We start from the raw sequence: 19,837 nt of genomic DNA, 5'->3' as shown, positions 1-19,837 counted from the left end.
CAATTGCAGAACAGTTTTATGGAAAGAACAGTACTACTGGGAGCCTGGTTAGCAGGGACCCAGTACTCTACAGTCAAAGATATATCAAAAGCCAGGCAAAAAGTGTGGGGGGAGTACTGCAACAGAAACCCAATTTCCTACACACCCTTACCAAATAATTCATTAGTTACCGTTTGCATTACTGCAATCATTCAGTGCCCCTCACTCTCAAAATAAAATATGGGGAATTCCTTCTCCCCTTGTACAGACCTTGTGTGCCCACTCAGTAGTATGGCTAGGCTAATGTGCAGTCCCTTTCTCTATGCCAATTCAAAACTAGGCTCTGTGGGGTAGCTTCCATCCCTCTAGGTTTGGTCCAGATTGACTATAGGGACAAAGAATAGGACTTTCAAAGTGTCACCTAACATTTGCCTGTGACAGAGCAGGCCCCTATGAAGTGAATTAAGTTTTTGGACCCATCAACTGGTCTTCCTGTCAGGGGAATAAAACACATTCCTACTCCCAGAACAATGTCTCTGCTCTGGACGCAGTTTTCACATCTCTTTTTCATCTAATAAGTCAGCCTGGCCAGTTGCTGGAGAGCTAATGCAAATTGGTCTTCAGCAGCTTCCGCAGGGTAAATGTAGCTTTTTAAAAGTTACATTTCTAATATATTTAATAAAAATCTAACTTCTAAATTTGATGCGATTTTCATTAAATATACAAATAAGTCTTTGAATGGGGTCTTTAGATTATACCGTATAATCTGTACTTTGACCTTTCCTATGGGCAAGCTACAGTCTGACCAGTGACATTGTCGTTGCGGGCCTAGTACTGAGGAAGCATGCCATTTCTAATATCCCACATGTGCCACTTTTAAACTGCATGCACCCTACCTCGTGGGCAACAAGGTACACTTAGGGACCACTTATTTAACATTTCAAATTTGGTTTTCCTACCTGCGCAAAGGGTCATTCTGTGGCGCTGGGTTCAGGCTGATACCATCAGGCCACATTGGGTATGCCTGAAGCCATGTTTTCACTGCCGTTGTAGTGGGTAGAACAATAGGTATTGCAGTCCACTAGTGACATTTGTCTTACCATGTCTTGGGTGTGTTTCAGCAACATATACCATGGCTTTATAGGAAAGTTAAATATGCCAATCTGTCATTAAGCCAATTACAACATCTGTTTATGGTCAGAGCACATACGCTGAGCACTGGAAGCAGTGTCCAAGTTCTAGAATGTCAGTGGGTAAGTCCCCCAAAAATACAATAATAGGGGTGACCATTCAAAAGGGGTCACTATTCGACAACCTGCATGCACAATCTGGTGAAGGTAATTTACAGGTACAAAACACGTGGTACAGGGAAACAAGGTGTGTGCCACAAAGAGAACAGCAATACATACCTCCTCATCTGGCATCAGCTTTCTTCGACCATCATTAACAGGAAAGCCACTACCAAAGTCCCTGGATGAGATGTCAGCACCATATTCCACAATGACATCCTCTTCAATGCTGCTTACAAGCCGCCAGAACTCCTTCTCCACCAGCTCGGTGGGTACCATCTGCAACAGATGCATTGGCATATTTCAAAGTCCTGTTAGATTTGTGGAAGACACTACTTCTCTGATACATTTGGTCAGAAAGCCTCCAAAAAAGGGCGTTACCTGCCAACTTCATAAAGTAGAAATTGAAAAACACTTCATGATGGATAATTCATTTTTTCAGACCACAAAGAGGGTCACAGTCAGGCCTCTTAACTACCTAAGAACAAGGCAAACATCCTTTTCGGATCCTAAGGGATATCTTTGTTGGTGACTAGACATATGACGGCTCCTTGAAATTACCATTATAATTTCTCTCACATTGGACTTTTTTTTTTAAAGAATTTTATTTGGCGCGAACTAGATATCTGCTATCAGGTATCAGAGCGCTTTACATGAGCACCAGTTGCATTACATGAGGACACATTCCGTTTTGTTAGGCACAGGGGGATTAAGTGTTTTGCCCAGAATCACAGGATGTTGAGCGTCGCTGCAGAGACTCAAACCCGGTTCCCCGGCTTCAAGGTAGACCGCTATAGCCTTAAGGCTACATCCTCTCCCCATACTTAAACTAGCTTCTTCTCTATCCCTGCTATTATTCAGCAGAGGTCATGTATCCAAGTTATGGCTAAACCCAGATAAAACAAATCAATCAATCACAAGATTTGTAAAGCGCACTACTTACCCGTGAGGGTCTCAAGGTGCTGAGGGAGAGGAGGGGGTTGCCGCTACTGGTCGAATAGCCAGGTCTTGAGTCATCTCCTGAAGGACAGCAGGTCTTGGGTCTGTCGTAGGTTGAGGGGAAGGGTGTTCCAGATCTTCTCTGCGCAGTGGGAGAAGGATCTGCCTCCGGTGGTGGTTCTCTGGATACGCGGGACGGTGGCCAGGGAGAGGTCGACGGAGCGGAGGTGACGGTTGGGAACGTAGAAAGAGAGTCGACTGTTGAGGTAGGCTGGACCGGTCTTGTGGAGTGCCTTGTGTGCGTGGATCAGAAGTTTGAAGGAGATTCTCTTGTTGACGGGGAGCCAGTGCAGGTTTTTCAGGTGGGGGGTGATGTGGCTGTGGCGTGGAATGTCGAGGGTTAGGCGTGCAGATGAGTTTTGGATTCTTTGTAGTTGTTTGATGAGCTTGGTCGGGGCTCCTGCGTAAAGGGCGTTTCCGTAGTCGAGTCTGCTGCTGACGAGGGCCTGGGTGACTGTTTTTCTCGTGTCTGTCGGGATCCATCTGTAGATCTTCCGGAGCATGCAGAGGGTGTTGAAGCAGGAAGAGGAGACTGCGTTGACTTGCTTGGTCATGGAGAGCTTTGAGTCGAGGATGACTCCCAGGTTGCGTGCGTGGACGGTTGGTGTCGGGGGTGCCCCTAGTGACGAGGGCCACCAGGAGTCGTCCCAGGCTGATGGGTTGGAGCCGAGGATGAGGATCTCCGTCTTGTCTGTGTTCAGCTTCAAACACCTCAAACAGCTTGTCTTAGACCCATGAATGGATATGAGAGAACAGCCTCTTTGTGTAGAGCTACAATTGAAATATTTCTACAAGACCGTTAAACAAAAAAGCATATATCATCAATTTGACCCTCTTGCTTAACTGGACCACTAGCAACAATCAATAAGGTCTTAAACACAAGGATGATATTCAACTCAAACATTCAATTCCAAACCCAAATCAACACAGTTCTCAAATGGGTATGCTGGGAACTTATTCCATTGGAGAAACTGCTTATACTCTATATTGCCAATCAAATAAAATGATCCTAGAAAATGCAGACAGGATACTGGGGTAGGGTGCAGAATGGTGTTTTAAAGAATTTACTGAGAGCATGCATGCCAGAAAGTTGCTACTGTTTTTAATTGAAGATTTTACAGAATCAATGAAACCTACTCTCTGGACCCACCACCTGTAAGTTTAGGGATAGACAGTAATTCAAAATGTTTCCCACTGCTAGCCATTTTGTCATGAATGTCTGATATGTCCCCTTAAATTCTATGTCAGGACTGGAGGCTTCCAATATGGTTTTCTCTCTTCGCTTTATTCTGTAACAATTTTCCCAGCAGCCAGAAAAGCTATAACTTCATCGTTTTTTTTCACAAGAGGGAAAGAAACAACGAAAAATGAAGCATCAACAAGAAGAAAAACCAACTCGGACCGCAACTCCCATGGTCCCCAGGGGCAATGTCCACACATGTCCTTCTATAGGGTCCATGCTCCCTACATAATCTCCTTGTCCTGGGCGTCCTTCCTCTTTCTTCGCTGCTTACGAAACTAGTTAAGTGCTTTTTTTCTGTCCTCGTTCAGTTAGGCCTGAGGCATTTTTCCGGTGACGGGAGGCGCCGAAGGGGTGGGGGGAGGAGGGGAAGGGTGGGGGGAGGAGGGGCAGGGGGGCGGGAGGGCCGTATTGTATTGTACTATTTGATTGATGTTAGGATTGTAGGGTATACTGCTGTGTTTCTTTCACAGATCCCTAAATCGGCCGCGGGAGCGCTCCCTAAGCGGCGTGTACCTCTTGGTTGCGGTGTTTCAACTCACCACCAGGGGCGCTCTCTCGTCTCGTTGGTCGCGCGGCGCGGATCCTCAACTGGGGAGCGTACTGTGTGGAGCGAGTCGCAAGAGCCTTGTACGCCCTTGTTCAAGGGTCTGTATTGCCTGCATTGCATTTTTCCTTCTCACGACGCCCCGGCGGGGGTCCGTATTGCGGTTTGACCGTGTTGTACGCATGCGGGCTGATTGTTTGGTTGAGCACTTTGGTGGCGCGCTGGGAGGTGGTGAGAGGCCCTTGCCACTGGATTCAAGCAAGCCTGGCTGAAGACGGCTGAAATGCCAGAAACCGGTCCTAGGAAGCTTGTTTCCGGTCCAGGGAAGGCATGGCTTGGCAGTTCAGGCTGGACTGTTCCCATGAGGCACAGGTTCAGACTGATTTGCATATGGCCATGTCTGAACTGGGGTGGCAGAGTGGGCTAAAGAACGGTGATGGATTAAACCCAGATCTGTTGACTGAGTGTGAGTGTTTGATTGGTTCAGATGCTCCGTCCATCACCACCCCCTTTTGTACCAGTCCTGGTTGAGGGCCTAGCATGCCTAGGGTCAGTGCTTGCCCTAATTGCAGTGTTTCTGCTGCCCCAAAAGCTTCGCAGCCCAACAGTCTGCCCATATTTTTCCCTCAGGTAACCCCGGGGGCCTTAGTTGAAGTCGCCATAATAGTTTGGTGTATCTGGCTCCTTACTGTTACTTCATAATGGAGCAAGACGATATCTATGTTGAAGAGGAGACTGAGTACCTCCTTTATGATGATGCCTTTTTTGAGGCAGAAGATACATCCATTTATAGGTGTGTTAACGAAGTTGTAGGACCCATGGAGCAGCGCCTCGTCCAGGAGTGCGCCAAGCATGCGCATTTGGAGGTCCCGTCACAGGTCCCTGCCGCTAAACCCACTGGGGAGGGTCCCCTGTCCCCTAAGAGAGCCTGTGATGAGGGTGACCCTGGGGACGCTCCTGCTGTTGATAAGAGGGCATTTGAACGCTTGCGTAACATAACACATTCTTAGCAAGGGCCACCCCACCCGCCCCTATTGGCCTCCGAGCCAGTTCCGCCTACCGAACCGGATTCCCCTGACAATAATGGAAATTCGTCCGGAGGATTCAGACGACGACACGGGGTCTTCGCGTTCTTGGCGCCCGGCTGGTTCTTCCACCTCTCTGCCTCAGGACAGCTCAGGCATGCTGGACGCGGATGAAATTATTCATCCCCGGTCGGTGGCCTGGGCCCCTGGGGAAAGGGTGGCTAAGTTTGTGGCCGGCCGCCTCCGCAAACCCTTGAAGAAGGAGGCGAGGAGTTGCCTGCTGTCTGAATCTTCGCGCGCTACTTTGGACGGGATGGTGGCCTGTACACCAGAGCTTGACTCCAAGATGGCAACCTTCCTGGCCAAATGTATGAAAGAACCGCGGAAGGGAATAGACCGCTCTTGGCGTTCATGCCAGGATAAACTGCTGGACGCCATAGGGCCTTTAACCAAGATCTTGGACATGGCCGAGGAGGCGAAAGATTCAGGGACCTCCATTTCCCCGGAGGTGATCTCCAATTGGGCGCAGTGCGCCATAATATTCTTGGGCAACGCCAACTTTGCCCTGTCGATGGAAAGTCGACGATCTCTGCTCATTAAATTGAACCCTAAGTTAGGGGATCTGGCCTCATTAGAAGCAGGGGCAGTGGCACAGGGGGGCTCTTTGGGTACCCCTTTGTAAAGCAGCTAGGAAAGTTTGTAGCCACGTTTACCTCGCTGGACAAGGCCCAGTCCAGCATCAAGAGGGTTTTCCAGCCCTGGGTCTCTCAAGGGGCCCGTTGCAGTAGAGGCAGAGCGACAGGTCGTGATGCGCACTCCGTTCCCAACAGGGGACAAGGCTACGGGTGTGGTCAGTACTCCACCAGCGCCACTTACTCCGAGTTCTACCCAACGAGGGGGCAACGGTTCAGAGGCCGTGGTTTCAAGAACGCCGCCAACGGAGGAGGCAATACCGGTAAGTGTTTGACCAGCTGCGCATCTTTGTATCGGGGTCGGCAGGCGCGCTTCCAAGACGCTTGGGCAGGTGTTACAACAGATGCTTGGGTTTTGCAAACTATCCGGGGGTATTACATAGAGTTCTATGACACCCCTCATCAGGAATATCGCCCTCGTCCCATCTCTTTCTCCACCGCTGATGCTCAGTTGGTTGACGAAGAGGTCTGCGTGTTATGCCGCAAAGAGGCCATCTGTCGTTCGCAGTTGCATCCTCGCGGGTTCTCAGCAACATTTTCCTAGTGCACAAGACAAATGGGGGTCGCCGGTCGGTCATCAATCTCAAGGAGTTCAATGGGTGGTTGGTGTACCGACATTTCAAGATGGAAGGAATCCATCTGCTCAGGGATATTCTCCTTCCATCCGACTGGATGGTGCATCTGGACCTCAAGGAAGCGTATTTGGTGGTCTCCAATCATCCACTGCACAGGCGATTCCACCAGTTCTGCTGGAAGGATCAGGTGTACGAGTTCACCGCCCTTCCGTTCGGTCTTTCCTCGGCACCTTGGTGCTTTACAAAGGTGCTCCACCCAGTGGTGGAGTTTCTCAGAGCTCAGGGTATCCGACTGATTGTTTACCTGGACGACATCTTAATCATGGCGCAATGTCGCGGTACTTTGTCGGCCCAGCACCGTCAGTCGGTGACAATTTTGCAGAGTCTGGGGTTCGTGATCAACGCGGACAAATCTGTCTTGACACAGACCCAGAGCGTAACGTTTCTTGGCTTCGTCGTGGACTCGGTCAAAGCTTCCTTGAGTTTGCCATCTCGGAAGATGGCCAAAATTCGGCAAGGGTTACGGCAAACCATCTCCAAGCCTCATGCCTCTCTCAGGCAGATTGCCAGGGTGGTGTGACTTCTATCCTCATCCATCCAGGCAATCTCCCTGGGCCCCCTGCATTATCGGGCCATGCAGCGACTGAAGGCGTCTCATCTTCGGAAAGGGATGCCCTACGACCACTCGGTACCCATTTCTGCTAAAGTGAAGGAAGAGATGGTGTGGTGGCTCGCACACATGGAAGCGTGGAACTATCGAGCGATTTTTGGGTCAGTTCCGGACTTGGTCATAGAGTCCGATGCCAGCAGGTCGGGATGGGGCGCGCGCTGCAGAGAGTTTTTCACAGGCGACATCTGGTCTTCCTAAGAACAGACATTGCACACCAACTGTCTGGAGCTTCTAACGGGGTCCTGTGCCGTCCGGAGCAAGACCAGGGACCGGGTTCAATATTGTGTCCTTCTTAGGATGGACAATATCCCAGCAGTCCGGTACGTCAATTATCTGGGGGGCCCGCGCTCCCGGGCCTTGGCGAATCTGGCGAAAGACTTTTGGAGTACTGCCTGGCACATCATATCTCGGTCACGGCAGAATACCGCCCGGGGCTGGCCAACCAGGTAGCGGATTGGAATTAGAGGTATCTGGTCGATTCCAGTCAATGGAAATTGGATCCTGTGGTCTAAAGGTGGCTGGCAAGCCTCTGGGACCATTTACGATGGATCTCTTTGCGTCACGCCTGGATCATCAGTTCCCGCGTTTCTTCAGCTGGAGGCCGGACCCTCTCGAGGAAGCAACGGATGCTTTCCTGCAGGACTGGAGCATGGAGAAGGGTTATGCGTTCCCCCCTTCTCTGTGATCGTGCGGGCATCTGCCCAGATCCACCAGCAGAGAGCGGTATTGGTGGTTGTGATGCCATACTGGAGATCTCAAGTTTGGTTTCCGGTTCTCATGGCATGGCGGCTCTCAGGCAACGTTGGACGCTCCCTGGCCTTTCGAGACCAGCTGAGGAGCTCTTGTCAAAGGCCTGGGCAGACAGCACCTCTAAACGTTATCGCTCCTCCTGCACGAAGTTGATGCGTTGGTGTCATCGACGGGGTTTGGATCCCATGGTCCCGGGAGTTGTTCCCGACCTGCATTATTTGGCGGAATTGGCAACGGCCGGGTTAGCGTATCGCTCTATTAACACGATTCGCTCAGCTATTTCCGCGGCACATTGTCCAGTGGACGGATTGCCTTAAGGGGAACACCCCTTCGTTTGTAAGTTGTTGCGAGGTATTCGACTTTCATTACCTCCAGAGCCGCACTACTCCACCCGCTGGGACGTCAACTTGGTCTTGAATCTTTTCCTCTCTTTGCAGCAGAATAAGTATCTTTCTTTGAAAGAGCTTTCAGCCAAGCTGGCCTTGCTTTTGTGTTTGGTTTCTTGTAGAAGGGTGTCTGATGTTCGCGCTATGGACATCTCACAGCGGGTTTTTTCCCCCTAATGGGGTGACGTTCACGGTGGGTCGCCGGACTAAGTCCTAGACTCGGTCCATTTTTTACCCTGCATTTTTGGACAGTCCCAAGTTAAGTGTGATTATTTGTCTTAAGGCTTACGAAGACCTTATTCAAGAATTACACCCTCCAGGCGAACGTCAACTTCAGATTGCTTTACGGAAACAGCACAGAGCAGTCTTCTCCCACACCATTGCCCGGTGGGTGCGTTGCGTCATGCAGGAAGCGGGTATTGACACAAAACAGTTTGGTGCTCATTCAGCCAGAGGCACAATGGCTTCTAAGGCTTTTTATCTGGGAGCCCGATTGGAGGATTTAATGCGAGCCATGGACTGGTCCTTGGATTCCACCTTCAAAAGGTTTTACTTTAAGCCGGTCTTGGAGGTTGCTCAGTTGGTGGTAAGTAAGCTTTAAACTAGCGTAATCGGAGCTTCCGGCCCTGACATAGAATCGAAATTTGCCTAGCATAAGTAACGGTAAGTTTCAATTCTATGAAGGACTTGGAGGCGAGGATTATCCCACCCGTTGCAAGTCGGTGCGAACCTGTCCGTATGGGAGTAAGCATCTCTTTTTAATCTCCACCTCTGCAGGAGGTGTGGTCTTTAATTTTGAGGAGGGGGGGGGTTTGCATTGTGCTTGTGATTCTTGCACGATGAGGTTGTCCGTAATGTGCCTTACGCTACCTTGGTCTCTTTCAGGAAATGATGGCGCTAAGCATAACCAATAAAGATGTTGAGTGATTCGCGCGGAAAAAGAGGAAGGACAGCTAGAACAAGGAGACTATGTAGAGTGCATGGACACTATAAAAGGACTTGTGTGGACATTGCCCTTGGGGACCATGGGAGTTGCGGTCAGAGTTGTATTTTGTTCTTGTTGATGCTTCATTTTTCGTTGTTTCTTTTCCTCTTGTGAAAAAATCGATGTAGTTGTAGCTTTTCAGGCTGCTGGGGAAATTGGTACAGAATAAAGCAAAGAGAGAAAAGTATAATCCTCGCCTCGGTGTCCTTAATAGAATTGAAACTTACCGTTACTTATGCTAGGCAAATTTCGATTGTTTCCCTTACTACAACAACTTCACAGCTTTCAGAGAATAATAATTTAAAGCAGCAGTAGGGTATTTTTAGTGGCTCATCCTAAGACGACAACTGCTATAGAACATGAGAACAGTAGAACAATGCCAATACTCAATTCCACATTATCACTTGTCACATTACATGTAAGAAGCACTAAAACATTCACACTTACAAAAAGCACTTCCAGTGCCCTAAGGTGGCAATGGAGACAGAAGAAATGCCACTGAACTTTGCAAACATATCTTCTATTTAATGTCTCAAAAGAGCCTTAATCCAACTACACATCAGGAAAGAGAACATACTATAACCTGTAGTACTAATACTAAAGGCTTACATAATGATTTGATTTTTCCAGTTGTTAAAAAAAAAACCAAAAAAAAACAAGAGTAATACATATAAATAAAAGGACGGTAGTACACTGCCCACTGTACATACATGTACTGGCATGTTGAAATAGTCAGATTTGAAGTTGTCAGCCATTTCGCCAAAGCTCTGGAGGGTATATTCCCGAACAGCCTGTTCAAACCCAAATGCCTCTCGTGGCTTGTTGCATTCCTGGAAGAATGACACATCAATGATTACCATGCAGAAAAAGCGGTGGACAAACAAAAGGACAGAATACTGTAAGAAAAATATCAACAAGCTACATTAATAGATATATGTGAGTATTCGTAATAGGTTATTTTTTTTGGGTGGTGTGAGAAAGTGCCATCTTTCTTGCATGGTATGCCCCCCACTTTTTGCTGAATTGCTGATGTGCTTTGACTGAGTGTGCCCTGGGTTCCTGCCAACCAGGTGCCCAGGGCCTGTGTTCCTTCCATAAAACTGTGTTGAAACCCAATTGGCATCTCTGGCCACATGTAAGTCCCTGGTAAATGGTACCCTAGGTACCCAGAGCATTGTGACCAGAGAAGACCCCTAAGGGCTGCGGCACTTATTGTGCCACCCTTAGGGGCCCTGCACCCTGACACACACACACTGCCTTTGCAGGCTGAGTGTCCTGGTACAGAACTAAACAAAGAGTTGACATGGCACACATTCCTGTGTGCCATGCCCACAACCACACTGCCCTGGCATGCATCAGTCACCCCTCTAGCTGGGTGCCCTATGCCAGTGGTGTGGGCATAGGTGCATGAGCCCTGTGCCCCTACAGTACCCAGGGCCATTCCTGGGCACTGTTAGTGCAGTGATGCCATTAAAGAGTATATGGTGCTTGGAGGTTGTCATTACGAACTCCACAGCACCATGATGGCTACACTGAAGACTGCAAAGTTTGGTAATAAACTTCACAGCACATTTAACCCCCACTGATGCCAGTGTAGGATCTAATGCCAAATGCACGACAACTTAGAGTTGCCCCCTGAACCTAACCTACAATCCACGTCTGGTCTGAGAGGCTGCCTAGGCTACCACACAGCAGACATGTTGCTGGACCTCTGGGTAGAGAGCGATCCGCTCTTCTGGGCTTGCAACAATGCAGGTCCTGGGCGAGGTGCTAGGTCTCCTCCCCCAGGATGGGCAGGGGAAGCTTCAACGGCATGCCGCCTTTGTGAGCTTCTCCAGACCACTTGATGTACTCAGCAACTGGCCCCCACCAGTTCTGACCCCCACTCTGGCAGCAAGACTGGCGGGAAAACCTAAGTGAGGAAAGGGGGTGTGCCAGCCTGTGCCAACTCCACCCCTCAGATGGGAGAGGCGAGGTGAAGCACGACTCCAGGCTACCGCCATCGTGAAGATGGGGAGCCCTACCCAATCAGAGCTAGGCCCCTGCCCCCCTCCCACAGGAGAGGAGCAGGATAGGGGGTGTACTCACCCCAGGACAGGGACCTATTGATCCTGCCCTTGACCTACCTGTAATGCCCCTACATTTAGTATTTAGGGGCACCCTGAACCTTCCTTCCTCAGATCCCGATTTGAAAACAAGAAAGAAGATCAAGAAGAAGGCCTGCCGTGCTGCTGCTACCAAGAGGACGACACAAAAAGACTTGGCCACAGCCCTACAGGCCTGTTGATCCTTGAACCTGCTCCTGATAAATCCTGACGTCTCCTGCGGACAGCAACATTGAAAACCCCGGAGGACCTGCCTGCCTTGAACCTCTTAAAGACTGGGACTCCCATGAGCAGTGGTTCTGCTCAAACAGCAATACCCCTGGTGCCAGCCAGGAACCTAGAATCCAGCACACTCTGCACCCACCGAGCCCGGCCACATCAAGGGACCCCCCCCCCCCCCCAACTGCGACCAGCACTGGGTAAGATTCCCCGACGTCGAAAGACACCCCTGCACCCCAGCCCCCTGTGCCCAAATCCTGGGTGCCTACCTATCCTTCAAGATCCCAACTTACCTCTCGAGGTGTTGGTCACTCCTGAAGAATCTCCGTCCCCTAGGCTGCAGCCTTTGTTCATCTCCCAAGATCTCCATTGAATAACATTGAGCGCCCGACGGCTGAAAAGCACCCTGCACCCAGCCGCCTGAGTGCCCCTGGCAGTGCAACCTTTGTCCTAACCTACTCCATTTTCCCTGAGCAAGTGACTAGGAGACCAGCTCTCACAGCCTCGTGGCGTGCTTGCCTGCTTGCCAGCAGCCACCAACCGAAGGCCCCCCTGCCTCTCATTGGATAACATTGGGCCTAACTACCTTTGCACCCGGCTGCCCCTGTGGCGCTGAGGGTGTACCAACTGTACCTACCTGACCCTGGGAGACCACTGAGTCTATGCCCAGAACCTTAACTCTGCCAGTCGACTACTTATCCAAAAGCCGATAACTCACTTTTCTTCCATAGGGTAACATTGACTGGTTTCACTTGGAAATTCTTCTAAGTGTGGGGTTTTGAAACTTTAAAATGTTCATCTAAAATCAGCCGAACAACGCATTCCGATTTACTTAACCGATTTTTTAACCGTACTTACCAGTAACTTACATTTCCTTCCATAGGAATCCATTGTATGGTTTTCACCAGAAAAGTTTCTAAGTGTCGATTTTCAAAAACTACAATTATTCTTCAAAAATCGCCTGTATGATTTAAACGCAGTCTTTCAATTGTTTACAGGAGATGCACCAGGGCTGGATCTAGGATCCAACACTGAGTAAGAAAAAGTAACGATAACACTACTTACACTGCTAAGTGAATTTCCTACCATAGGATAACTTTGGTGATTCTATGTGAAAAAGCTTTTAAAATATAATAATATTCCTTAAAAATGACAACTGTAACAAAAACACTTTTACTTAACTGTTTACAGGAGATGTCTCAGGACTGAATCTAGGATCCAGTCATGTGGTTAGAAAAGTAATACATAAATTAACTAATTGCATTGATATAGAAATTCCGATTGAGCTCAATGTTGTATTGTGTGTGAAATTGCGTTGCCTATTGCAACAACTGTAACTGTTGTAATGAAAAAGCCTATTGCCGATTTGAAAAGTATTTAACTGAAGTAATTCATTCTGAGAAATTCTATTTTGATACCTTGTTGGTTCTAAAATAAAACAACTATATATTTGGATACAAAACAATTGGCCTAGAGTTCAGTTCTTAAGTGTGTGAGACCATTTGCTGACTGAGTGTGTACAACAAATGCTTTACACTGTCCTCTGATACTGCCTTACTGCTCGACCAAGCTACCACTTTAGAGAGTAAGGTTATATCTAATTTTAGCCTATGCGAAACCTCTGGAGACTGTGGACTCTAAAAACACTGTACCTTACTTTGGTCCAGTATATATGGAGCCACATTCTTACAGGTGGGGAGGATTTATTTAGCACAAGCTCGACCTAAAGATTTCAAAGCACGGGGGGCGTGGCTAAGCAGCATGGCCGACAGGACGTGAGCTCTGCCAGCTCCCGTCCGTCGGACCCTGAAATCCTGTTAAAAAGATCCTGCCCAGACACCTAGGGGACCGAGAAGTGGGTCGCGGAATCCCCTTGGTCTGCTGGTTCGATCCACTATCTGCAGGCGGCCGCCGCTGGTGGACTTCGCCGGCTGTGAAGTCCGGACAGCGCTCCCCCGCCCGCCTGACTATGAGAGGCCGGGGATTGGGGCCTAGACGCCAGGTGCGGAGCTCCTGACGGCGGCACGAGAGAGTCCTCCTTTAGCACCTACGGACGCTTGCTCTTTGCCGAGCTGCCCGGCGGAGGCCCCAGCTGTTTGCTGCAGGGGTCGGGCCCACCAGAGTGACGCCCGGACTGTGCTGCCCCGCCGCTTGCCTACGCGGGGCCGGGGATCGGGGCCTGGACGCCTTGTGCGGCGCTCCTGAAGGCAGCCCGGGGGGCCCTCCTCTGACGCTTCCGGACGTTTGTGCCTTGCCGGGCTGCCTTGCGGGGGGCCCCCGACTGACACCTGCGGGGGCCGGGTGCACCGAAGCGGCCCCTGGACGGGGGGGGACAGACGGCGGCTGCCTGCCGCGTGGTGACCCGGATTTGTGGCCCGCACCAGTCAGGTGTGAAGGCCCCGGCCTTTGACGGGGGCGATCCCCGCACTGCCCCAGGTCATGTCAGCGGCCTCTTGGAGGGCCTAGACTCCTCGGAACCCCCGGCTGAGGACTGTCCCTGCCCCTGGGGGCCCTGTGGCCCGCTTATTGCCTGTGCTAGCTGTGGATGCCGGAGGGGGATTCCCCGGACTCTGCCTGCGGCGGCTGGGCCCTGCTTTGACCGCAGTCTGCGGTCCCTGTTGTTGGGCGGCCCTGGAGGCGGAGACCTGCACTGACTGAGGCGTACCCCGGAATTGGATTTGGCCGGTACCGCAGAGGAGCGGTAGATCTTGCTCCTTGCGGCTGCCCCTGGTGGGGCGAGAAGATAATCGGAGACTGCGCCCCGGCCCTGCTACCCTTCGGAGTCCGACTGTGGGGGTGCGATCCTGGCACGACGGCAAAGTGGGGTGTCCTCATGCACAGGAGCCAGATTTTGGGTATTCTGTGAGTACGGGACGTTGGACCAAAACTCTGCTCATCTGCTAGTGTGCTTCGTCGCACTATAAGGACTTTGGCAATGCGCAAGGACAGAATGTCTCGTTCTACCCAGCCCAACACCATAACACAGTACACTACCCATAGGCTGCCGTCCCAGCGGATCATCCGCCTATCGGGTCAGGAAGACAGTGCGGAGGCCCCCGGTGAGCCCTCCCGGGCGGAACTCCTGAAGGCGATTCAGGGCTCCCACTCAGCGCTGGAGAGGTAGATTGAAACTGTGTCGATCAACGTCAACCTCTTGCGGACGGATCTCCGGAAGGTGGCGGACAAAGTCTCGGACGCCGAGGGCAACATCGTACAACTACAGAGCGAGGTGGCATCCCTCAGGAAGACAGTGACCCAGCTCACGTCCACTACAGATGCCCTGGAGCGGAGGGCTGAGGACGCGGAGGGACAGGCTCGTCGGAGTAACATCAGGGTCCTTGGCGTACCGGAGCGGACGGAGGCGGGTAATGCTGAGCGCTTCCTTGAAACCTGGATTCGTACGCAGCTGTGTCCCCGGGGCCTGTCTGATGTCTTTGTGATCGAGCGGGCCCACCGAGCGCTGGTCCCACCGCCGCGCCCCGGAGCTCCTCCGCGAGCTATCATAGCCTAAAGATTGAACTATCGCGACAGAGACTGTATCCTGTGGGCGGCGAGGGAATCAACGAATCTTAATCATCGAAGACAGTAGGATCTCCATATACCCCGATTACACCCAACAGGTCCAGGAGCAGCGGAAGTCCTTTCAGGGGGTCAAGCAGAAACTTCGTGAAATGCAATTGCAGTACATGCTGCTATATCCGGCTAAGCTCAAGGTGCTTACCCAAGGGAAGGCGTATTTCTTGGACTCCCCGGAGGAGGTCTGGGAGTGGCTGGAGATCCGAGGAAATGACCTCCTGCCGGGTGAACGAGGTGGCCCCCGGGAGAAGTGGGGGACCCGCCCTCCACGGAAACGCCCCAACAGGCGGCGGCGGCGCTCGGAGACCTCCGCGAACGAGGAGCGCCGTAGAGTCACGGTGGGGGTCGACGGGGCTCTGCTTTTGGCGCCGTCGGATGCTGAAGATGGCTTGGAGGCTTCGAAGCCCCGCGGATCGGATGACATCCTGGTCCCGGACACGCTGCAGACTGCGGCGCAGGACGTGACTCTCACCGCTCCGGTGGTCCCAGAGACCGGGGGGACAGACCAGCCTGCAGAGTCAGTGCCACCTTGAGGGAACTTTATGGAAGACATGTGATGTATATTGGACTTTTGTGGGCCACTCGCACTGTGGTGGTGTTATATTACTCAGCAATGACCTTAAAATTGATTCACTGGAGGGGGGGGGGTGGGGGGGGGAAGGTTTTCCTTCCCGCTAGGAGCGAATGGGTGGAGGGGCAGGGGAGTATGGATGGAGAGATGCTCGAGGGGCAGCTTGGCCTCTTAGTTGAGTCTGGTGCTCTATGTTAGGTCTATGGGTCGGGATGGGAGCTGGGGGGAGGGGGTTCATTTTATTGTTTTTCTGTGTGGGTGATTGAAGTGTGGGGTGGCTGTGTACGTCCTGGCACCAGCAGGGGGAGAGCAGATTGGCGTGTTTGGTTGTTGCCGGTATCATGCTCTTGGGTGGGGGGGTCCTGTTTCAAGCATTCCTTGGGGGAAAAGGTTTGTGGCATCGTTTGTATTACAGGTCTGGCACCGGAAGTGACGTACTCTGTATATAGCCGGGCACGGCGGAGTGAGTCTTATTGGCAGTCATGGGGTATACGTTTTGGACTTGGAACGTGAGGGGATTGGGCACATGCACAAAAAGGTACAGGGTTCTCTCCTTCCTCCGCAGGCACAAGGTCTCTATAGCTTGCCTGCAAGAGACCCATTTGGTGGATGAGGGGGCACAGAAGTTGGCAAAGAAATGGAGGGGTCAACTGTTTCACGCGTCCTTCTCCACGTATGCTCGGGGGTGTCCTGATCTGGGTGGCGCCCGGAGTTCCGTTCGCTCTCCAGTATATTGAAGCGGATATTCATGGACGTTATTTGTTGCTCAAGGTTAAGCTGGATGGCGAAGACATAGTCATTTTGAACTCCTACGCGCCCAACATTGATGACCCGGCGTTCTTCGGGACTCTACAGGACACCCTGATAGCCGACCTGGGGACTCCGCTCTTCTGGGTTGGAGACTTTAATTGTGTACTTGACCTGGAGCTTGATAGGTCCCCGCCTCAGGCGGGCACGAAGCCCCGCAGGACGGCGCAGCTTAGGACGGTCATGGATAATGTGGGTGCAGTGGATGTTTGGCGTCTTAGACACCCAACACAGCAGGTGTACACATGCTATTCCCTTACGCATAACACACATAGTCATCTAGACAGGATCTTGATTGCGAATACGGACATTCGTATGACAGTGGAGGTAACACACTAGGCCCGGTTCTTGTCGGACCACTCCCCAGTGACCTGCGTAGCGCAGTGGGGTACCCCCGTTGTCCGACCCCCTACTTGGCGGCTCCCTGTCAACGTCCTCCGTGATCAGGTAGGGAGGGAACATGTGGGGACAGCCATTGGGGATTATGTTGACCTCAATTGGGGAGCTGGGGGCATGTCCGTGGCCACTAAGTGGGAGGCCTTGAAGGCGGTAGTGAGAGGCGCCTGCATGGGTCTTACATATGGCGTCAGGAAGCAGCTCCTGAGGGACCTTCAGGACGCGGAAGAAACCCTCCTGCAGGCCCAGCGACAGGTGGGCCCTGGTGGAACTCAAGGGGCGGAAGAACAGGTAGCCAGAGCACAGTTTCATGATATACTGGACAGACTAGACAAATATACGCCGACCCAATATAGGCAGCGTCTCCACAGGGAGACAGGGAGGCTACTGGCTTGGATTCTGAGGCGGGAACAGGCCCCAGAGCGCATAGTGACCCATCGGGACTCCAGCGGAGAGTTGGTGTACTCGGAGCAGGCCCTTCTGGGGGTCCTTCATTCCCATCTGCGGCATGTGTACACGGCGGACCCGGATATCACAGAGACCTCGTACCTCCCCTATTTGCAGGTACTGCCCGTCTCGACCCTTTCGGACTGAGACCGGGAGGAACTGGATATTGGCCTGACACTGCTCGAGGTTCACGGGGCGTTGTCATGCCTGCCGCGAGCGAAGTCGCCGGGTAGTGACAGATTCCCCCCGGAGTTTTACCATGAGTTTCGGGATATGCTGGCACCGCTCCTCCTGCAGGTCTTCCTCGAGGCGTTCGAACGCGGGGAGCTCACCCGAGCATGGACCAGGGTGAGAACTGCATGATCCTCAAGCCCGGGGGAGACAAGCACGACCCTTCCTCCTACCGACCGATCACTATGATTAACACGGATATCAAGATCCTAACTAAATTATTGGCCATTCGACTAGCCCCCCATATGACGCATTTGGTCCATCAGGACCAATGTGGTTTCATCCCCGGCCGTAATACGGCCATGAATTTGCGGCGGTTAAACCACATCCAACATGAGGAACAAGGCATGGAGGAACAGATGGTCTTGGTCTCCATAGATCTGGCCAAGGCGTTTGACACTGTGGACTGGGGCTACCTCCAGGGGGTGCTTCGTCTACTGGGCTTTGGACCGCACTTCCCCCGCTGGGTGCAGATCCTCTATACCTCCCCGACCGCTCGTGTCCGTCTGGGAGGCGCTAGGTCGGAGGAGTGGAGGTTGGGCAGGGGCACGCGACAGGGGTGCCCTCTGTCGCCTCTACTTTTTGCTCCTGCTATAGAGCCGTTTGCTGTCAGAGTACGCACGGAGTTGAGACAATGGGGCATTCAGGTGGGGGATACGTGTAATGTCATCTCCTTATACGCGGACGATGCTTTATTCTACCTGAAAGCACCCCGGGAGGCGCTCCCGCAGTTGCTACACCTTCTGGACCATTTCGGGGAGGTGTCGGGCCTGCGCCTGAACCGCAGTAAGTCGCTGATCTTTCCATTGTCGGGCTTCGACGCGGTGCCCTCAGGGGCCCTGCCGGAACTTGGGCTCCAATGGGAGCAGACTAGCTTCCGATATCTGGGCATCCACGTCACCTCGCAGGCGACGCAGTCTCTCGCTCGAAACGCGGATAGGGTGCTTGAGTCTCTCCGGTAGTCTGTCACATTCTGGAACACCCTGCCGCTGTCCTTCATAGGGCGTCTGGCAGTCGCAAAAATGGTGATGCTCCCGAGGACATTGTATGTCCTTCAAAACTCGATGTGTCCCCTACCACCTAGGGTCTTTCGGACGCTCAACACATTGCTCACGTCCTTGCTCTGGGCGGGACGTCGTAGTAGAGTTGCCCTGAGTACTGTGGGGCGCTCTTACGAGGAGGGGGGTTTGGAAGCCCCGCGCTTTGATCTTTATTACTACGCCGCGCAGCTCCTCCCGGCCGAGCGGTGGTTCGCGGGCGTGGAGGTCTGGGAGACTCGGTTGCTGGCAGGTAGGGCCACAGTGCTGGATAGCTCTGATGCAGGGCTCTGGGGCTAGCCCTAACCTCCCCTATGTGGTCAGGTACGCGGCTGCGGTGTGGCAGCGTTTTGTGGAACGGATCCTCCGCACGGCGCCCTTCCAAAGGGAATTGCCCGTCTGGATATTGGCACCTATAATTCAATTGGGGCGCCATTTATCTTTCCGTAAATGGAAGGATGGGGGGTGCGAGGTCCTCGCGGATCTTTACCCCGCGGAGGTCTTTCTCTCCTACGAACAGGCGGGGGAATTGTTTGGCTTGAGTAGTGGACATTACCAGGGCCTGCGTTCCGTGGTCCGTTCGGTCTGGCCGCAGTGTCCGGAGATTCCCCCGATGACCCACACTTTACATATTATGTTGTCCTGTGGTAGAGGCCGGAGGCTGATTACCTTGCTCTATGCTGCGATGAAGCGCGACTTGCTTCCCCCGGTGCCGCCCTCCTGGGCGGCTTGGGAGGCAGACTTGGGAATCCCTCCGGATCAAGGACAGCGCAGGCGCGTCGGGGTGTTAACGCGCCGGGTGTCTTGCAATGCCCGCTTTAAGCTTATCCACTTTAACTTTTTTACACCGCACGTACCTCACCACGCTCTCCCTTAGTCGCTTTTCCGACACTAATAGAGACAATTGCCCCAGGTGTGGCGGGAGGGGAGCCGGGTTTCTACATCTGGCCTGGGAGTGCCCGCTGGATGCAAATTTCTGGGCGGACGTGGTGGTCCGTATTCAGACCACTACTGGTCTCCGTATTGCGCTCTCCCCCTTGCACTGCATGTTAGGGCTGATACCCAGGCCCAAAAGGCGGAAGCTCCCGTTCAAATTGTTACAATTGATGTTGGTCCTGGCAAGGCGGAGGGTTGCCATCAGGTGGATGGGACAAAGGGCCCCTGAGGTGGATGTGTGGCTTAGAGATGTGAGGGAATGGACACTTGCGGAGGAAACGCATATGTGGGAGAGGTGTGGCGCTGCGGCCAGGGCGACTGACGCTGGAATCTGGGGACCACGGTTCGATCCCCGGCTCCGGCGGCAGGTTAGCC

The 19,837-nt window shown here is 52.4% G+C and overlaps 1 protein-coding gene across 3 annotated transcripts in view; it reads right to left on the bottom strand.

The window, feature by feature from the left end:
• The window catches only part of KDM5A (lysine demethylase 5A), a 749,711-nt gene that overhangs the window by 613,273 nt on the left and 116,601 nt on the right, over nucleotides 1-19,837 (bottom strand). For all 3 annotated transcript variants that reach the window (XM_078673709.1, XM_078673710.1, XM_078673708.1), the window contains 2 exons: nucleotides 9,848-9,967; nucleotides 1,389-1,547 (listed from right to left, as the gene is read on the bottom strand). In XM_078673709.1, the coding sequence (XP_078529835.1) occupies nucleotides 1,389-1,547; nucleotides 9,848-9,967 (279 nt within the window). The remainder of the gene's footprint in view (nucleotides 1-1,388; nucleotides 1,548-9,847; nucleotides 9,968-19,837) is intronic.

Source organism: Lissotriton helveticus, chromosome 1_1 (genome assembly GCF_964261635.1).
Source record: "Lissotriton helveticus chromosome 1_1, aLisHel1.1, whole genome shotgun sequence".
Classification (NCBI taxonomy): domain Eukaryota; kingdom Metazoa; phylum Chordata; class Amphibia; order Caudata; family Salamandridae; genus Lissotriton; species Lissotriton helveticus.
This window is presented reverse-complemented; position numbering and strand designations above follow the sequence as displayed.